The following is a 19174-nucleotide window of genomic DNA, read 5'->3' as shown; positions in this document are numbered from 1 at the left end:
TCCTGCTTTGTGCCGTTGGCCTCTGGAGTTCGTCGGCTCCAATGGCGGAGTCGGCGGTGGGGGTGAACTGGGGCACCATCTCGTTACACAGGCTGAAGCCATCGACGGTGGTGGATCTTCTGAAAGATAACAAGATATCCAAAGTGAAGATCTTTGATACGGACCCTGTCGTTCTCAGGGCTCTAATAGGGAGTGGGATTCAGGTTATGGTTGGGGTCCCAAACGAGATGCTGGCTTCGTTGAGCTCCTCCGCCGCCGCTTCTGACTCGTGGGTCCGACAGAATGTCACTGCTTACATGGGTAAAGGCGGTGTTGATATCAGGTCTGTTTTTCTTGTTTCTATCTCTTGAGGAAGTTTCCTTCTTTCTGTTTTTCTGTCTCTTTCTTTTCATGTTTGGGTGTTTGTTTGATGCGTTTCGGAAATGGAAAGTCATGGTTTTTTTTAACTGTTGGTGCATATTGTTAATAGTTTTGTGCTACGATTTTTGCATTCGTATAGATTTGCCCGGAGTTATGCGTAAAAAGTGAAACCTTTTCTCTTAGAGTGTACGTGTGTTCTTCTCAATTTGGATCTCTGATTTTTTAACTTATGAGCTAGGAGAACGAAAGGAATACGCAAAAAGAGTTGAAACTTCCGAAAGAGTAGCTAGATATCTGGAAACACACAAGAGTTATTGAACTTTAATTTGCGGAAGTGGCGGGATTCTTTATAAGTAGAAGAAAATTCTGGGTACTAGGATATGAAAAATACTTCACTACAAGACAGTTTTAAAGCATCAGATTACGTCAGGATTATATTAAATTAAAAAAAAATATTGACAATTTAACGAATTTTGATGATAATCTAATGGTTTAAAACTGTCCTAAGGTGTTTCTTTTTTCGTAACTTACCAATGAATTCTTGAAAGTAGAAATTTTGTTATTAAATAAGTATTCTTGATCTAACGCGTTGAGTCTCAGATGTGGTCACATGCGTCCTAACCAAGGTTAGAGTTTAGAGTAGTGAAGTGGGAGTTTGAAAAGTTCCGGGGAAAAGATGTGAACTCGTGTATAGTTAAGGGGGCATAGATGCGAATAATCTTTTTATAGGGCCCGTTTAGTTCGTTGATTCGAGTTTTTAATTCGAGTTTAGATGTGACTTTATGTGAGAGCTTTTTACAGTAGTAAAAAAGTAAACATTTAATGGAACTTAATGAGGATCCTACGGTTATAAACTTTTGTTCTACTACAAGTAGGTTATTTTATCATATGGTACCAAAGAATTCTCCCAGGTAGAAATTTTGTTGTTAAAGATGTTTTCAAGGTAGATGTAAATTTGGTGATAACGTGCACCTTTTTGGGAGTTAACAAGAAAAGAAAGGACCATAGACAAATCCATAAACTTGATCCTTGATAACAGTAGGTCTGCAGGGTCAACTTTCTTAGCATTAAGTCTAAACCAAGTTTTCGTGATTAAACTTGATCCTTTCTTAGCATTATAAACTTGATCCTTGATAGCATATGAAGAATCCCCCGCCTCGTCATTAGGTCAAGAGAGACTCTTCCTTTGTGTCTAATATAATAGTAATTAGTAAAAATGGCCGTGTCATAATATACGTAGTTGTCTCTACTTATTCTTGTCCTCTGTCTCTCATCGAAATTTTATCCACCACCACCAGAAAAGGTCTTCTTGACCTGAGCTTGATACTAAACGATTAATGATTAATGATCCAGGTTGATTAGGAATTTGAACGCATTGATATAGTGACATATGAAGAGAAGCACATAGGAGGTGCTATATCAGAGCCGCATGAGAGGTTTAGCGACACGAATAAGCTTCATGTGGAATTGGTTATTTTAGGAAAGAGTGTTGCAAACTTCCTTACAACAACGCTAATGTTAACTTTGAGTTTGTTATTAGTTTTGTTTCTGGCGATTCTATCTAAAGATGTGATATATGCTAGTTCTCTTGGCATTTAACAGGAATTCTTCTTTAATGACTTTTACCTTCTAATGACAGGTATATTGCAGTAGGAAATGAGCCCTTCCTTACGAGTTACTCCGGTCAATTTCAGTCCTATGTCGTGCCTGCGCTTCTAAATCTACAACAGTCCTTGGCCAGGGTGAATCTTGCTAGCTACATAAAGTTAGTTGTCCCTTGTAATGCTGATGCTTATGAGTCGTCTCTTCCTTCTCAAGGCGCATTTCGACCTGAACTTATGCAAATTATGACTCAAATTGTTTCATTTCTCAACTCAAATGGGTCTCCATTTGTAGTCAATATTTACCCATTTCTGAGCCTATACGGGAACTCAGATTTCCCTCAAGACTATGCATTCTTTGATGGAACTACCCATGCTGTTACAGATGGGGCCAATGTTTACACAAATGCATTTGATGGGAATTTAGACACTCTTGTTGCAGCCCTCACTAAACTTGGATATGGTCAGATGCCCATTGTTATTGGGGAGGTGGGTTGGCCTACAGATGGAGCCATTGGCGCAAATCTCACAGCTGCAAGGGCATTCAACCAAGGTCTCATAAATCGTGTTTTGGGTAACAAAGGAACCCCCTTAAGGCCAGGCGTCCCTCCTGCGGATATTTATCTTTTCAGTTTACTCGATGAAGGCGCAAAGAGCATTCTTCCTGGAAACTTTGAAAGACACTGGGGGATTTTTTCCTTTGATGGTCAGGCTAAATATCCGTTGAACCTTGGTTTGGGCAATAGGCTATTGAAAAACGCAAGGGATGTTCAGTATTTTCCATCTAGATGGTGTGTGGCAAACCCATCTAGGGACTTGTCAAATGTCGAAAACCATATGCAGCTTGCCTGTGGCATGGCAGATTGCACAACTCTCAACTATGGAGGGTCGTGTAATGGAATTGGAGCAAAGGGAAATATTTCATATGCATTCAACAGCTACTATCAGCTGCAAAATCAGAATGTACGGAGTTGCAATTTCAATGGGCTTGGGATGGTCACTTTCTTAGATCCTTCTGTTGGGGAGTGTAGGTTTCTTGTTGGTGTCAGTGAGACTTCATCTAGTTCTCATCCTTATAGCAGGTGGGTTATTTTTTGGTTCTTACTTTCATTGGGAATTGGGGTATTTTTAGTGTGAAGAAAGAAGTTTCTTAAGTGGGTTTTTCCGTGTCCCATCTTCTGAAGCAAGTATAGGTGATAGATGATTATACTTATTTATTCTATGATTAATTAAACCAGACGAGTGTAGGAGTATGCTTTAGTGAATTGTATCATGTAACGGACGTACTTTACTTATAAGGATTGTTAAATTCACTTCTACTTTTACTTGCATTATGCTGATGTATACCTACATGTCAGAGAACTCCTTTTGCTTAATTTAGGTTGATATTCACAGTTGACACCACCAATGCAAATTGCAGTACGGTGGATCTAAGTGCTTTTGTGGCATCTCAGCATAGCAAAGGCCAAAAGCCTATTCAAAGTTGCTTTTTATATTTTATAGAAACAGTAAATTGGAATACACATTTAAAAAAAATTGAAATACAAAAAGGATCTTATGAGACAGACGGAAGTTGATTTTTGGAAACGGTAGAGGAAAAGGGAGATGTTCAAGAGAAACATGTAGAAATAACTGGTGCAGCATTTTTACACAACGATGAAACAACGTGTCGCTTCTTAAATCCTAATGAAGTCTGTTGTCGTTTAGGAAAAATGATGGATCCTTTTCCTTTGAAAACTTGGTTTTCTGTGTAACGTCCAACGTTGTTTAATGAATAGTGTTTATGTAGTTGAGAAATGATGCTATACTAACGTCCACTATCTCATTTTAATAAAAATTTGTGAAGAATTTACGTGTCAAATAATAAATATAGAATGCTACTCCGATCTTTTCTGCTCTCACGCCGTCGATCCCTCAGCCAAAAATACTCAAATTTCCTCTAGTCATGGACAAAAAACATTATGCGGCAATCACACTGGGGTAAATTTGAAACTATTCTCTTTACAATTAAAACACTCGAAAAGAAGGGTTATAATCGATGAAATTTTGGCATGCCTGTGTAGAGTTAAAATTGTGTCAGAACAGCCAATTTTAAGAACAGAGTTATATACAAATCATAAGTGAAGTTCCACGCTCATCTTGAAGGAATACATAAAATAGTTTTTTTCCAGCCCGGAAGAATTTCAATTGCCAACCAATAAACCTGCTTTATTTATTTATTAACCTATTTGTTTTTCCTTATTTTATCAACTCTACAATCCATGTCAAATTTGTCTTTTCAACAAGCGACGAGTCACAGAAACAAACTTTCAAAGCAGGAAGATATAGCAACTATTTCTAAGGAAAATGTACTCGATAATTCAAAAGCTAATTAACCGTCCGACATGAAACTGAATACAGAATGCAGTTAGCTATAATAGCAAGTATGACACCGCCCAACAAGAAAAGGAAAACAAGAAGGTTGAAGTTTAGAGTACCCAAAAGTGATAAGTTAGTACTTAAAATTTTCCATTGAAAACATTAGCAAAGCCCTCATGGAGTTCATTAAATACATACATTCCAGTTCCACCTAGTACAGAAGATGGATAGAGTATTGGAATTGCCTCTTAAGGTCCAACCTTTTTGATCAAGTATGATCTATTTGCCAATATACTTAAGCAAACTACATAGAGATGTGGTGCATTCTTAACTTGGCCTAAATTTGTAAGTACTACACTGCCCAAGGTGAAAGGGGGCATCAGCATTACCACCATGAGCTCTTTTGTTGTCGTAGCCCGGGTAGTCATCCTTGCGAAACCGAACGATTTCATGCAAAAACAGCCCTATCTTCTTTGCCTTCTTCTCTAGATTCCATTTGTTGTAAGGTTCACCCTCCTTGTGCGTTATGTGAATCTCACCGTCCTCTTTGTTCAACAGCTTTTTTGCATTCTTCAGAAATTCCTTCACCAATGTCTTGTTCATCCTGTTTCAGCACCACCACAACCACTTATAATAACACTTCCGAATACCAACCAAGAAACTTGTATCATCACCACCGTCTTCACAAAGACAAAATGGTAACTAGTAAACTTGAACAACGAATTGAAAACTCAAATTTGTATAGTCTGCTGAATAATATTAGCTGAATTTCTTCACCAGTGTCTACTAAAAATTTGGGCTTGATAATTGTAATTGTGTCATTTACATATATTTCATTTCAACTTTTATTAAGGGCATTGGCAGAAAAACAAAGGATTCAAACTACAAAAGAGCTATAAATTATGTACTCTATGAAAATTCATAATTTTTAACTCAAAAGCTTGTTACTCTTTTATTTCCACCGCGTAAACTTCATCAATAGACATAAGTAATTTCTCTTCTCACCATACTATAATTCCACCCCCATTTTTCTTCAATATATCAAAGTGTTACTAAGAAATAAATCGCGTACTGACTCAATATTAGTACGATTTTTTTAACTTTGACAATTCTCTTTTACTGATACACATGGCGATCAATGTTCTATTAGTATTTATATGACACCATCAATTTGGATATTGCATAAACCTACAAAAATAAAAAAGTGAAAGAAAAGAGGGAAAAAAAAACAGCAAAACACAAAAAAAGACCAACTAATTTCAGTTTTGTAGACTTGACTGGAGATACAATACAATCGCTTATGGGATGTTTGTTTTAAGAATTCGCCTCTGGTTCTGAATCATGGTTCTTGATTCTCTATAGTGTTTTTCTCTCACAAAAAATTTAAATTTTAAAAATCAGAATCTTTCTCTCACAAAAAATTTAAATTTTAAAAATCAGAATCGTGAATCATAGTTCTGAACTCATGAATCAAACGTCCCGTTAACAACTCAATTTTAGTACGATTTAAGCTATTTATCACTATTGGCAAAGCGATCATGACAATTTTCTTTTATTGTATCTACATGGCAACAAAAAGTTTGGATATAATTCAAAACCTAGCACACATGAAGCGATTGCATAAACCTACAAAGACCTTAAAGAAAAAGAAAGAGAGAAAAAAAAAAAAGAAGCAAAAGCAAAAGACAAAGACCAGTAATTATTTTTAATTTTAATTAGACTTAACTGGATCTGGCAACAACTATCTTCAGGGTAGTAAAAGCCAACGTGAGGGAAGTTGTAGACGATCCTGTTGAACCTCTGAGTTTTGAGGAAGAAGTGTTGGCTCATCTGCCTTGCGTCCACTTCCGTACACACCAAACACCCTCTATCTTCCAGCTCCATCACGTTCCTTATTCCGTTTCCGTACTTCTTCCCTATCTTCTCTGCAATATATGTGTGTGTGTGTGTGTGTTAGTTTTGATGAAAATTGTTACCAATTAATCAAATTTTAGAAAATTTAAGATATTTACCGAGAGTATCGAGGGAAGTGGCGACCATGTTTCGAGCAGAGCCGAAGGTTCTGGCCAAGCTTAGGGAGAAGGAGAAGTCGCCATCGCCGATCAAGAGGATTCTTTGCTTCGAAGAATAGTGCTTTCTCCATTTTTCCTCGTCCGTACTACTGGCATATTCTTCTTCTTCTTCGTCGTCGTCTTCTTCTTCTTCTGGTCTAGTTCCTTTGGATTCTTCGTACGCTCCATTTCTCATTGTTCCCACCACTAAGCCTGAAGAAAGCTTTTCGGGACTAATGGTTGTCCTCTCAAATGCCTCTTTTCTTTCTTTTATAATTTCTTTCACGCGAAAGCATAAAAAAGCAGTCAAGAGACGTCAAATCTATATAATTATTATTCGTATTTTTTTTCGGTTTGTCTGTATTGTATACATTATAGTTTGTGTTTTGGGTTTGTATATGTATCGCAAATGCAATCAACCACTGACTCAACTACGTCGCAACATTTTCCTACGTCTTAGCTTTTGACTTCTTCGGTTTAACTCCCCTTTTGACAAAAATTTGACACAGTGACTTCCCATCACCCAATGATTTTCATTATTTTTACAAAGAACAACTATCAGGTCGTTATTTACAAAAAAAAAAAAATTAAGGCTATTATGAGTTATAATACGATAACACGATTTAAAAACGATACGAATTTTATGAATTAAGATTGAAAAAAAAAGTTCGAGTCAGAATTTGATCGACTTGAAATTGACACAAAAAACACGGGTCAATTTCGACTTAGACCCACGTAACCCGAACATAGCACAAAACTCGTAAAAAACTAAATATATATATATATATATTTCTCATTACACATTTTACATTTTATTATGAACTTGTGATATCATGATAGTTATACTCAAAATTTTATACTATTATTTGCTTAATTTTGATGGAAGTTATTGTATTTTAGTGTGTTATGAATTTTAAGTTATTTCTAATATGTAAAAAAACCTAAAGAAAAGTATATAATTTTCTTGTCAATTCAGGTTCACAGGTCATTTTCGTGTTTTATCATGTCAACTCGTAAAATGGTCATGTCGTGTTCGTGTTGCGGTTTTTAAAAAATTTCGCGTCACAAGTTGCGTTCGGATTGATTGTAAATTTAAAAAAAAAACGATCAAAACACGTCACGTGACACGAATTACCACCCTTACATAAAATACCCTTACTCATCATTTTGTAGTTATTTCACAAATAAAAACTTTCAAAAAATTATTTTGCTAATAAAACTTTCTTATTAAGTCACTTTTATCTCCCTTTCTTCTCTTTTGATTTTCTTAGTAGGTCACGACTATTGCTTTGTTCACTCATGTATGAGATTGCTTGTTAATTTAATGAAAAATTTTGGTGTTTGTCGGAAATCAAATCACCAAGTGCCTCTTAGAACCGAAAAAACTCAATGCCAATATGCCACTTTAAAACAGAGCCTTATGGAATGTTTATTTCAAGAGTTCATTTTTTATTCTGAATCATAATTTTTAATTTTCTACAGTGTTTTTTTCTCACAAAAATCATAATCATAAATTATGATTCTAAATCTATAAATCAAACGTCCCATTACTAATACGCTAGGCTATCTAATCGTAAAAATATCTTTCCTTCCTTGCAGACATACGTAATGAATGGCTAAACATGCATGCTTTGGCCTCGTTCATTTCACCGATTTGAGTTTTTAGTTTTAGATTTTTATAGTTAAAAACTCTCAAAAAATATCACATTTAACATTTTCTACTACAGTTAAAAGCTCTCAAAAAATATCACATCTCAATTTAAATTAAAAACTCAAATTAGATAAACGAACGATGTCTTTGCTTACATCTTAATCCTGAGAATGGTGTCGCAAGCCTAAAGGAGGTGCACTAAACAAGAAAAAAAAAAAAGAGAGCCTAGAGTAAAAAATGAAAATAAATAATAAATAAGAACTTTAGAACAGGTGAAGTTTCTTTTTGTACCCCACCAATTTTTCTTAAAAAAACAAAAAATTTGGGTTTTGCCTGAGACAAGGATCGCAATTTTGTTTTCTTAAACCTAGCGTGTGTAGCACAAGTTAGGAATTTTCCGTCTCATCAAGTAATCGGAATGAACAAGTTAAAGTCATCCAGTGCTATCACCAAGGAAAAACAAAAAAAGAAACAAAAAAAAAAAAAAGAGGAGAAGAAGTCCTCTCCATGGACTAGTAAACTTTGGCCTTCTTCCCTGTCCGAGAATTTAATTCTAATAAATAAGCTGCCAAATGAGTTGCAAGGATTCATTTACATAGCATCTTCAATTCCCGGGGGAACAAAAACAGAAGACAGAAAAAGGTTGTACAAATTTCAATTGCGGCGAAAATGACTGTCTTCCATGCAAGTCTTCACCATAAGAACCCTCCATATCTTCGTCTCCTTCGTCCTCAATGTACCTTTGACACGAATGACAAACCAACAAATAAGGAATACTGCACGGAAGCAAAATATCAATCCGAGCAGAAGGCATTAGATCAGAATATCTTACCGGGAATCTTTACATTTTATTGTTTGGGGTTGGCTGCTTAAGCTTAGCTAGCTCAAGCAAAACCTTCTTGACGGGTTCACGGAGCAAGCTTTTGTTAGCCTGGAAGAGAAAAAACGATTATAAAACAGCATTTTCATATGTTTTAGAAACAAAATAGTCATGAAGAAGAAGAAGAAGCTAATCATGGATATTGAGCCAGCAACGATATATTTCAATTAATAAACAGTTACATAGAAAAATTTAAGAGTCAAAACAATATTATCAACAACAAATGCTATAAACTAATCACTGAAATGAGCAACACTCGCATGTAAAAGTACGTTCAATTATTCCACCCTCGCTTTCAATAAAAAATATTTGTTTCTTATTAACAAAAGAGTACCTTCAAAGATGGGACTAGAGCAAATACTTCGTCAGCAGTTTCTGGACAAACATCGGCAATTATGCATATCTGCAGCCACAAAATTGAAGTCAGGATAACGGCTATACATTCTGGGAACCAAGTACCAAATAGTTCAGGTTCAGACAGTCACCTCACCATCCGTGACACCGTATTGGGTGAGAGTCCTAAAATTCGAGTTAAGCATTCAACAAATACGATAAATACTGTTTGTAAATGAACACATAAAGATCCTATATAATATAGTTGCAGTAGATATATCATTTTTTTATAAAAAAATGGTATACATGATAAATAACAAGTAGATCACGAACAATAAATTGAGGATACTCGAGAACTTTTCGTATGGACAGGGCATTTGTATAATGGCTCCCTCTTTTAGCATACTGCAGTCCTCTGTCAAATGATCTAGAAACAAACAAAGAATTTTAGCACTTCATATGATGCATTCCTTCTGTCCAAAAACAAAATGCATAATTTGAAAGTTTCCAGCTAAAAAAAGACAACTTCCTTACACTGGGGTTTTAATGGTAGGATCCTTAGATAAAAAGACCATATGCTCCTGGATTCCTTGTAATATTTCAGCAGCCTCACAGGCCAGTAGGCATTTAACATTCTTTGGAAGTTCTGCTTATATAGAAAAGGAATAATAAGCCCTTTAAGTCCTAAGGAGATTTCCAATTCTAAAGATACAAAAACATCTAGAACCTAAAACACGCAAAATTATTATGGCATCACATCTTAAAAAGACACATGATATAGACAAGACAATATTTGCTCACCATCTTCAATTCTCAGCTCCAGTGGTTGTGGTGTTTTTGGCACAGAACTCTTGCCGCTATTAAAAAGCCTGTCCCCTTTTCCTGCTTGTCCCCCACCAATTTGTGAAAAGAAACAAAATTAACAACCAAGATACATGATTCACAAAGCAAAGCATCAAGATTATAAACGAGAACCGGTAGCATTCACTGTAGAGAAGTATCAAAGGGAAATTTACAAGATGAAAAACATTGAACCTTTAGGGAATGCGGTTGGTGTATCGCCTTTCCCACCATATTTTGACGAGAAATTCGATTTGGGTTCAGCTACACCTGCCGACATGATTAGCCCCCGTTTAGAGAGAAGGCATTAAGTACCAATAAGTATATTTCATCCCCTTAGAACAAAAAGTACTAGCTCATAAAATAAAAAGAAAACATGACAAAATGGGGAAGAAGGCGAGGAAAACCTGCATCAAACTGAACTTTTCTTCCTTTCTTTGACTTTGCGGAGCTATCATCCTTCCCCTTCAAGGTTCCTACAATCCATAATGCATCATGAAAAAGATTGCTTAAAAAATTACCCTTTTTTTTCTCAAAAAAAGAAACCAAACCCTCAAAGGAAAAAGACATAAATATGAAACATGCACGCTGAGACAATTTCTGGTATGACAACCAAAAGCAAGGACCAAATTGTAACAATGTTAAGCATTCATTACATATAACATTTCTCAGCTATATCAAACTTTGCAAAGACAAACCCATGACTCAAATTAAAGCCTAAATTTTTTTCCCAATAAACCAAAAAAAAAAAAAAAAAGAAAAGAAGAATAACAACATGCAATACACAAAATGTTTAAGCAATGAAAGTTATGAACGGGGAGAAGTTGAAACCTTCCTTTCCGGAGCTAGATTTGAGGGAAGACTTTACACCCTTCTTCTGGGGCATTGTGAAATTTTTTCCGGCTTTATCCCCCATCGCCACTATAACTGCCAATCCAAACACAAATAACACCAAAGCAATGTGACTTATTCCTTACAAATAAAAACCCATTTTTGATACGCAATCTAACAAATAAACGCTCGCTCCATTTTCTCACCCTCCAACCACAACACAAACAGAGACGCTGTACAGAAATCCGAGAGCGCCAAGTTGAAGAAAAACCCAGAAGCGAAAATAACAAAACGACACCAAATCAAAAGAAAACCGAAAAGAAGACACAGTACCTGGGATTGGTAGTGAGTGTGCAGAGAAAATCAAGAGCCTCGAGGCCGGAAGGAGGTTTTTTCAGCGTGCTTAAACCCGCCTGTGCTTTTTTTGCGTAGACTCTGACCCAAAAAAAACTTTTTTTTTATTCCTTCTTATTTTGCCACTTTCGATAGTTGACGAGAATACCCAGAACGTCTTTTTGAAAGCCATGCTTTCGTATCGAGGGCAATTACGTATGTTTGCCCTTGGGACGTACACCCCATTGTGGCGTTGTTGTCCCTCTGCTTTGTTATTTTTTTTATTTATTTTTGGGAAACCGTTGGCTGTGCTACTGTATGAAACGACGAAAAAGCACCTTTAACGGTATCAGTGAATGTCATAAAACGACAAACGAACCTCTTTTAATTTATAATCGAAATAATTTTGTACATGCCGTTCTTAATTTGCACTCAGTTGTTCAGCAGTCACCGTCACCTGCTTACAGAAACTCAACTGTCAAATATAGCAGTTGGGCTTTTTTTTTAAAAAAAATTTTAATTTTTTTTTTAATTCAAACCTCTCCATGAGCTTTATATTTCCAAGTTCAAGAAATATATTATTCAGAAAGACACCAGAGTTTTCAAATGTTTCAACAACACTGCTATAAATCATTTTAGCAAATAATGCAAATCACAGCCTTATGCTTCTTTACTCCAAGCAATTCAGTGCAAGTCTGTTACACACATATATTTGTATAATTGTATATATATATGTGTGTGTATATAAATGAGAAGCAGAAAAAGGAAAAGTACAGTTAACTTTACAAAAATCAAATGAGAAAGCCAAATGATAATACGAAATTTTAAAGATAAAAGAGAAGTTGGGATAGACGTGGCAGTGACTCATCAGCACAAGAAGCTGTGTTAAAAACACATAATTCCTCAGAATACAATGGCATGCAAATTATGAAACAGATAAACAGATTTATCTTCCCGTTTATTCCCAATCAAATTAACAAACAAACAAACATCCGCAACCCAGTTCTTCAAGCTAAGAGCCCTCTCTATCCCCAAAAACAAAAGAGAGATAATGTTTTAGTAATTGGAGATCTACAAGTGATGATCAAAAGTAACTTGAACTTATGCACACAAATGACAATTATCCGGAAATAGGCGAAGCAAAGTCTTCCCCAGTATATACGATCAAACTTGATGCGCCTGAGATTCAGGTATCATCCACCTGTGAGTGGAATACAAAGCTTGGGAATGTAGTGGTGATATCTCTGTCCAAGAAAAACAAAACTGATGTTGAGTACCAAGAAGATCTCAAAAGTAACAACATTCCATGATTTATCGAAACAAACATTATGTTTGTGCACATGTACTTCTGCATGTTACTTCTAATGGACAGACTAGACCAAACAATTTAAGCTTTGCTTCTTAATCATTTAAGCAAGATCGCCATTTGATGCTCAGCGTATGTTTCCGCATAAACGAATCATGGAATAATGATAACATCGACTCACTTAAGATATTGGAGAGTCATGTTCTTCAAAAGGGAGGGATGTCGCAACACAAGGCTGCGCCATTCTTCCTTGTCAATCTTCCCATCATGTTTGGTATCTGCTTCTTCAAAGGTCTGGAAAAATAACCAAAATTGAGACAAATATAATGTGCGCATGAATATCAGAACTTTATCAAACAAATAACTATTTGTTAATAGGAGATGCTGAATCTAATTAGTACAAAAAAGTGAACATAAGGCTCAAAATTCCAACAATGAAAATTGCGACCATGTGATTCACTATTTGTTGGAAGGAGTCGCCAATTCTAACTTGTGCACTAAGCATGGTTAGCAATAGAACAAATGTCTAAAAAAATCCTGTTCCAAGTAAACAGCCCCACGAACATGCTCAATTCCTCAATCACTCAGTCTCTTCGCAGTAATGTCATTCAATTGGGACACAAGAAACTCGGTCAACGAATTTGGTTCTTGAGCACAAGTTCACCAATAATTAGTTCCTCAAATCAAATATCCAAGAACGAAAAACATAAATGAAATTGCATAAATAATATTCCCGCAACTAACCCAATAACTAAACGCAAATGCATGCAAAACCCCCAAATTGAAAAATTGCCAAAATGGAATCAAGAACACACAACTAAATAAATTGGACAAAGGAATCACCTTGTCTATAATACTTTCTATAACATCATCCGATAGATTCATACCAGATTCAGCAAGTGTAGCTACTACCATTTGCTTTACCTGAATATAATACGGAAAAAAGTCAATGATAAGAAAACATAATTTGGTATGAATACGCCTGAAAAATAGACTTGCAAGAAGAAGAGTGATCTATGTAGACCAAAAGCGATTTAATTAGAATATGAATCAACTTTCTAAACTTGTACGAGCTGTCTTAATTGCAAGAAAGAGAACTTAAGGAGTTCGAAACAGTAAACCAAAAGCAGTACTTGCATTTCAATAAGGTTAGGTTTGGCTGCCAGCTGGTCTAACCTAGCTACTCAGTTCTCAAATTGACCTGGATCATCCTAGATCCTTACATTTAACGGAGGAAAAAGTTCCTATAGCCAAAAATCATGGGCGGCTTTCAAAAAAAATAACCAAAAATAAAAAGGCATATAATGGTGCTTGCAGTGAATAATAACAAAGCTGTCGTACTTCACCATGCCTAGATACCCAAAAAACCGGTTTTACAGAAAATAATTATATTGCAAATATAAGTAAAAGTCATTTTTTTCACCTGTGATATAATTTTACAAGCTTAATAAAGTAAACTTGTTTATTTCTCAAAAATAAATGAAAAGCAAAAGAAAGAAAAGCACCTCCTGTCTCTCAATGAACCCTTGCTGTTTAAGGTCATACAATTGGAAGGAAACTGCAAGAAAAGAGAAACTCAGGGATCTCCACCATTAATAAAGATATTTTCCTTGGAACAAGTTCAATAAACCACACCCCTCTCTTCTCCCAGGTCCCAGCACACTAAATAAACGTAGCATGTAAAAACAAAAAAAAACAAAAAAAAAAAAAAGAAGAAAATTTATCAGCAAAATTGCTATAACATACATTCAATTTTTTCATCAATTGATGCATTAGGATGAAAGACGGAGAGAGCACGAGCAAACTCTTCAAAATCTAGTATTCCATTATGCTTTGTGTCAAACAAGTCAAATACCTACATTTTAAACAACATATGAGAACAAACGTTACTGTTTTAGTAAAGAATACCCACGATGTGTATATGCATTTTCTCGGGTGAGCATGCTAAATGCACACAGATTCCTTTATGAAGGTTACATGTCAACCAACACATGCATGTCAATTGTACTGAAACACCAAAGGCAAAGTCCAAAACAACCAGATGATTATCAAAACTGGAGTGGTTGTGAATTCAGTAAATGCATCTTACCGAAGGGACCAAATGTTTTAAAGACATCACAAGGCACATAAAATAAGGAACAATGATTGATATACCAAAAGTTCAGTCTCGTGGAGAAGACATGTGGAATGGGATCCTTGCAACACTATTTTCATTTAATGTCTACTAAAACATATGAAGATGCATCAGCAAAAAGTGGGCATTGAAGACAGTTTAGGGGGGAGATTTAACACACAGAAAGAGTACCCGATCTGCAAATAAACTCTCCTTTTTGTTAGTCTTGAACAATGCAAGTTGGAATTCCTCCTGAAACATGAAATCTTAGGTCAGTATAACAAACGCCAGTGAGACAACAAACCAAAAGTAGCAGGCTACATAAAATCTTGATACAGATACAGGGATAAATAATAGAGTATTAGTTAACTCTCACGGTGATGGTGAAATTTGAATGAAACTATTTCCACTCGGGAAACACAGATAAAAGATCCCACGTATATACTATATATAACACATCTTACCTTATTGATCAGTCCATCATCAATTACTGCGCTGCTAATTTTCTTAAACAACTCGTACAAGGCTTCTATTTCACTTACACTAACTGCAATTGTAGCGAGGGAAATCAAGCACCATGATATGTAAAAAAGTATTGAGTCAGAAAAATAAACAAAGAAAGAAGTTATATATAACACAAGCAGGTGTAAAGTTCTGGTTAGCAAGTAGGAAACCAAAACATTTTTTTTTTTTTTCAAGAAACGATCTTTTATTGATACTGAGAATTATAAAAAGAAAAGAGGATAATAAGTCCTCAAACAAGCATAGCAAGGAAAAGAAAAGCCACAGAGGTAACAAATTAACACCTCATGTACAAAACTGATTATAGGTCGTAATCATCCAAGAGGACAAATAACTGACAAAAAACTTTTTTGCTCTAAAAATGTTTCCTTTGGCTCACATAGAAGCTAGAAGATTGATCCCTTCAATGGTCGCCCGCCAAAAATAAAATAAAATCCTCTCTAGAATTAAATTATAATTGAAAACAATACTATACTGGCAAGGAAAGAGAAATGCAGATTTAGAGCCACATTGACTGGACTGGAAACCACTCAGGCACATACTCTTCTGTCACTCGATATTTCTTAACATTTGGAAGTTAAAAGGTTAAAAAGAAAAGTACTATACAAACTGTCTCCCCTGCTAAAGCTTCTGGATCTTCCAAACCCTTTGGGTGTCTATACAAATCAGCATCACAACAATTAATCACTGCAACACACAAATGCTTTATTCCTTCTAAGAACTGAACCATGATCCTTTCCAGATGTCAGAACACCCCATACCTGTCCAGAAGTGAAAATTAATTCTTAAGTCATATAACTATGGTGAAAAGAAACTAACTAATTTGCTGTGTTTTGTGTCAGATAAACAATTGTACATCTGAAAATTCTTGTGATATTAGAAAAGAATACACATGAATATTTTATTCTTTCATCAATCAGCTTCTGTTATAAACATGGTGAATAGCTTAAATTAGAACAAAAACAAAAGAAATAGGAGTGTAAAAGCATAGCAAATCCAGAAATTTCTATTAGTTCACGAAGCTCATTGTACACCCAATAATAAAGGACATAAATGAAGTTCAACAGCTTCCCTTTGTGATTATTGATTTTACTAAAGATGTCGTGGAAACAAGCAAATATCAAATTCAACATGACAAATCCAAGCTATTGACGAAACTAAGGGAGCGTTTGAAACTCGTTCCAAAATGATTTTGTTTTTTGTATGAAAATGAAAATGAAAACGTTTTCAATCTCAGACAAAAATCATTTTTAAAAATGCGTTTGGTAGTTTTATTAAGAAATTGTTTTCAGTGTAAAAAAAACCTATTAATGTCTCTCTTCTCTCTCTCTGCTCGAGAGAGGAGAAAATGAAAACAAAAAATGAAAAATGACTAAAAGTCATTTTTCATTTCTCTCTGATTTTACACTAAACCAAAAAATCATTTTCATTTCCGTTTTTGTCTTTATTGCGCCAAACGCCGTTTTGGAAACGTTTTCATTTTTTTCTCTCGAAAAACGTGAAAAACAAAAACGGGATCAATTCCAAACACGGCCTAATGTTCTTCTTTCCTCACTACATACCAAAAAAAAAAAAAAATCCATATATGGATATATCTTACAATTTGGTCTAAATATACATGGCAGCTGTTAAAAATCCAACATTCTCCATTCCTTCAGATAGCAATAAACATGCATAGCAGCCGCGGGCAGCACGACAAAAACCCTCTTGATAAAAGAAATAGCAGTATCAACAATGTCCTAAACTCCTATTTGAATATCTGACCAAGGAAAACAATATACTTCCTCCGTCACCTTGTAGATTAACAAAAGAAAAAGAAACATCAGAATAGCTTCTTTACTCCATCATCTGAACAGCAAAAACAAAACTGTAGCAACTACAGATAAAAGCACCGCATGCAACGTAACATAAAACTAATACATAGTCAAAAACTCATGAAACATTTTGCTCAGGGAATTATACCCTCCCACAAAATTCGGACAAAAATATAAGCACACTTTTATTCTTCAACACTAACCTATTACAATTAGCATCTCTCTCTCTCTCTATCTATCTTGGTAGAAAGCGTCACAATGGGATTGGTTGTCCTGTGATACAGCGTTAATGGCCAAAACCAAAATATCAAATGATCAACATCCATCAAATTCCTCATGATTAACCTAGAAATTTTTTTCTAATCCCAGTGAACCATTGCACCCAAATTCTTCGAGCAATTGCGAAAGCAGAGTAAAAAAGCCAACTACAAATAGTTACACATAAAATTGGAAGACAAAACCCATCCCCAAAATCAGACACCCGGTGAATCGTCCATGAACATGATTTGGAAGCTAACAAATTATCGCTTAAAAAGCTCCGTCGTCGCATTCAAGAATTAAAGAAAAAACACAGAATCTTAAAATAATTTAACAAGTTCAATGACCAGAAAGATAAAATCATATCAGAATAACATTGATTAAAGCACAGAGTTTCTGTCAATTAACAAAACAAGAGAACCATGCGTGAATCAAATTAGCAAACTTTGCATTATAGAAGCCGATCCCATAACCCAACCTCTCCTGGTCGATTAACCTAGTCCCCTTTTTCGATCATTCAAAGCCCAAAATTAAAAGGAGAATCTCAGAACCAACGTAGATCGTAAAAGACAGCCAAAAATAAGTTCCAGATTGAACCCAAACGCTCACGAAAATCGTAAATTTGAACAAGATGAAAAGAGAAAAGGGAAAAGTTACCGGAATTTTCGTACCTTACAGAGAAATCAAAGAGAAAAATGCAAGGCTGATGATGATGATGATAAGAACGACGATGAACGGGATGAGGTAGAGCCAAGATTCTCCGACATGTTTTGCTGATTTTTTTTTTTATCCAAAAATTTCAACTTTGCCAATAGAAATATTTAATCGACGAAGATTCTCGCCTTATTTTTTATTTATTCCTTTTTAAGCAGATGAATTATTGCGATCGATTAAATAATAATAATGCTCATAATAATTATTCAAAAAAATAATGCTTATGATAATACAAATAATACAGAAAAAAGGGCAAAAATCGCCAGCAACGACACGAGAGATAAGAGGGTTAATAAAGGGTGAAGTTATTTCTTCCCCAAAAAAAAAAAAAAACCGAAGAAAAAAAGGGTTTTTTTTAGTACAATTGTCTTGATTTAGTAAATTGTTTCTTAAATTTTTAATTTTAGCAATGAATTCTCTAAATTTGTAAAAATATTGCGATATGCCTTATTTTACCAAATTTTATTAAATTTGTTCAAATTTTTTGTTAGATTTAAAAGATTAAAAGTTAAAAAATTAAAAGATTTATGTCACATTTAAATCGAGATGTTAAAATTTTTCGTCGAACGTACTTTTTGACTCTAATTTAACATAATTATTATTAAAATTGAGTATATTATAACAAGTTTATAAGTTGAGAGAGTAATTAATTAAAATTAAAATTCAGAAGATAAATTGTTAAAATCATACAAATTTGGAAGTAAATGTGTAAAATATTCAAAAAAAAGAGACAGTTCTGTATTTTTTTTAAATCTTTTTTGGATAATTGGATGTTAAGAGAGAGTTTATATTTAACTAATTAATTAGTAAATAACAAAAGTAAAGAATTTTTTTGAACAAAAAAAGAATTTTGATAAAATATAAAAGAAGTAAGAATAGAAGTCTTTAATAATGTACAAAAATCTTTACTGGACTCTATTGTTTTTTTTATTTTATAATTTTGATGTAATTTAAGGTTTTTTTATTTTAAAAAATTGGTGCAAAATAAGGACTAACTAGTAACTAGTCGATACGGTAACAATGCTACGCTTCTGGATAAAATCTACTTTTGAAAAACACGTGGCGTCTCAAATTAAAAAAAAAAAAAACATTCTAGCCCAAATATTTATCCAAAATCCATCTCGGTAAAACAAATTTCAAACAGTTAAATACATTGAGCTCGTTTAGTTCATTGATTTAAATTTTTAATTTGAATTGAGATGTAATTTT

At 34.6% G+C, this 19174-nt stretch overlaps 4 protein-coding genes across 6 annotated transcripts; 1 reads left to right on the top strand and 3 right to left on the bottom strand.

The window, feature by feature from the left end:
- The first annotated feature begins 6 nt into the window (after positions 1-6).
- On the top strand, positions 7-3353 carry LOC21400930 (glucan endo-1,3-beta-glucosidase 5). Its single transcript, XM_024165714.1, has 2 exons — positions 7-322; positions 2000-3353. Exons 1-2 carry the CDS (start codon positions 42-44, stop codon positions 3096-3098), a joined length of 1380 nt encoding a protein of 459 aa, XP_024021482.1. The 5' UTR covers positions 7-41; the 3' UTR covers positions 3099-3353.
- Positions 3354-4435: 1082 nt separating this feature from the next.
- LOC21400929 (uncharacterized protein At4g26485) lies at positions 4436-6700 on the bottom strand. The gene is made up of 3 exons (XM_010098192.2): positions 6332-6700; positions 6046-6244; positions 4436-4923 (listed from the first exon to the last, which is right to left on the bottom strand). The coding sequence occupies exons 1-3, from the start codon at positions 6564-6566 to the stop codon at positions 4647-4649; spliced, it is 711 nt and encodes a 236-aa protein (XP_010096494.1). The 5' UTR covers positions 6567-6700; the 3' UTR covers positions 4436-4646.
- Positions 6701-8557: 1857 nt separating this feature from the next.
- On the bottom strand, positions 8558-11372 carry LOC21400928 (DNA-directed RNA polymerases IV and V subunit 4). The gene is made up of 11 exons (XM_024165722.1): positions 11239-11372; positions 10906-11001; positions 10482-10550; positions 10270-10344; positions 10036-10116; positions 9769-9880; positions 9584-9661; positions 9387-9420; positions 9236-9304; positions 8854-8952; positions 8558-8761 (listed from the first exon to the last, which is right to left on the bottom strand). The coding sequence occupies exons 2-10, from the start codon at positions 10988-10990 to the stop codon at positions 8863-8865; spliced, it is 693 nt and encodes a 230-aa protein (XP_024021490.1). The 5' UTR covers positions 10991-11001; positions 11239-11372; the 3' UTR covers positions 8558-8761; positions 8854-8862.
- Positions 11373-12060: 688 nt separating this feature from the next.
- Positions 12061-18076, bottom strand: LOC112091619 (calcineurin B-like protein 3). 3 transcript variants are annotated; one of them, XM_024165731.1, is made up of 11 exons: positions 17923-18076; positions 17197-17266; positions 16780-16972; positions 15786-15940; positions 15122-15204; positions 14850-14909; positions 14291-14399; positions 14050-14102; positions 13388-13468; positions 12726-12838; positions 12061-12482 (listed from the first exon to the last, which is right to left on the bottom strand). In XM_024165731.1, the coding sequence occupies exons 4-11, from the start codon at positions 15907-15909 to the stop codon at positions 12425-12427; spliced, it is 681 nt and encodes a 226-aa protein (XP_024021499.1). In that variant the 5' UTR covers positions 15910-15940; positions 16780-16972; positions 17197-17266; positions 17923-18076; the 3' UTR covers positions 12061-12424. The 3 variants fall into 3 exon arrangements, with proteins under 3 accessions (XP_024021499.1, XP_024021498.1, XP_024021500.1); XM_024165730.1 differs by lacking the exon at positions 17197-17266; XM_024165732.1 differs by lacking the exons at positions 16780-16972; positions 17197-17266.
- Positions 18077-19174: the final 1098 nt, after the last annotated feature.

This window comes from Morus notabilis, unplaced genomic scaffold (genome assembly GCF_000414095.1).
Source record: "Morus notabilis unplaced genomic scaffold, ASM41409v2 Scaffold1315, whole genome shotgun sequence".
NCBI lineage: Eukaryota > Viridiplantae > Streptophyta > Magnoliopsida > Rosales > Moraceae > Morus > Morus notabilis.
Note: the sequence above shows the minus strand (reverse complement) of the source record. Positions and strands in the feature narration are given on the sequence as shown.

Coding starts and splice junctions, on each gene's coding strand:
- LOC21400929 (XM_010098192.2), bottom strand. CDS start 6,566: ATGAGAAATGGAGCGTACGAAGAATCCAAAGGAACTAGACCAGAAGAA. Junction 6,245..6,331: donor CACTTCCCTCGATACTCTCG/GTAAATATCTTA, acceptor CATATATTGCAG/AGAAGATAGGGAAGAAGTAC. Junction 4,924..6,045: donor GATAGTTGTTGCCAGATCCA/GTTAAGTCTAAT, acceptor GTGCTGAAACAG/GATGAACAAGACATTGGTGA.
- LOC21400930 (XM_024165714.1), top strand. CDS start 42: ATGGCGGAGTCGGCGGTGGGGGTGAACTGGGGCACCATCTCGTTACAC. Junction 323..1,999: donor AAAGGCGGTGTTGATATCAG/GTCTGTTTTTCT, acceptor TTCTAATGACAG/GTATATTGCAGTAGGAAATG.
- LOC112091619 (XM_024165731.1), bottom strand. CDS start 15,909: ATGGTTCAGTTCTTAGAAGGAATAAAGCATTTGTGTGTTGCAGTGATT. Junction 14,103..14,290: donor AATTGATGAAAAAATTGAAT/GTATGTTATAGC, acceptor CTTTTCTTGCAG/TTTCCTTCCAATTGTATGAC. Junction 12,483..12,725: donor ATGACTCTCCAATATCTTAA/GTGAGTCGATGT, acceptor TTTCTTGGACAG/AGATATCACCACTACATTCC.
- LOC21400928 (XM_024165722.1), bottom strand. CDS start 10,990: ATGGGGGATAAAGCCGGAAAAAATTTCACAATGCCCCAGAAGAAGGGT. Junction 10,117..10,269: donor ACCAACCGCATTCCCTAAAG/GTTCAATGTTTT, acceptor GGGGACAAGCAG/GAAAAGGGGACAGGCTTTTT. Junction 9,305..9,386: donor ACGGTGTCACGGATGGTGAG/GTGACTGTCTGA, acceptor TTGTGGCTGCAG/ATATGCATAATTGCCGATGT.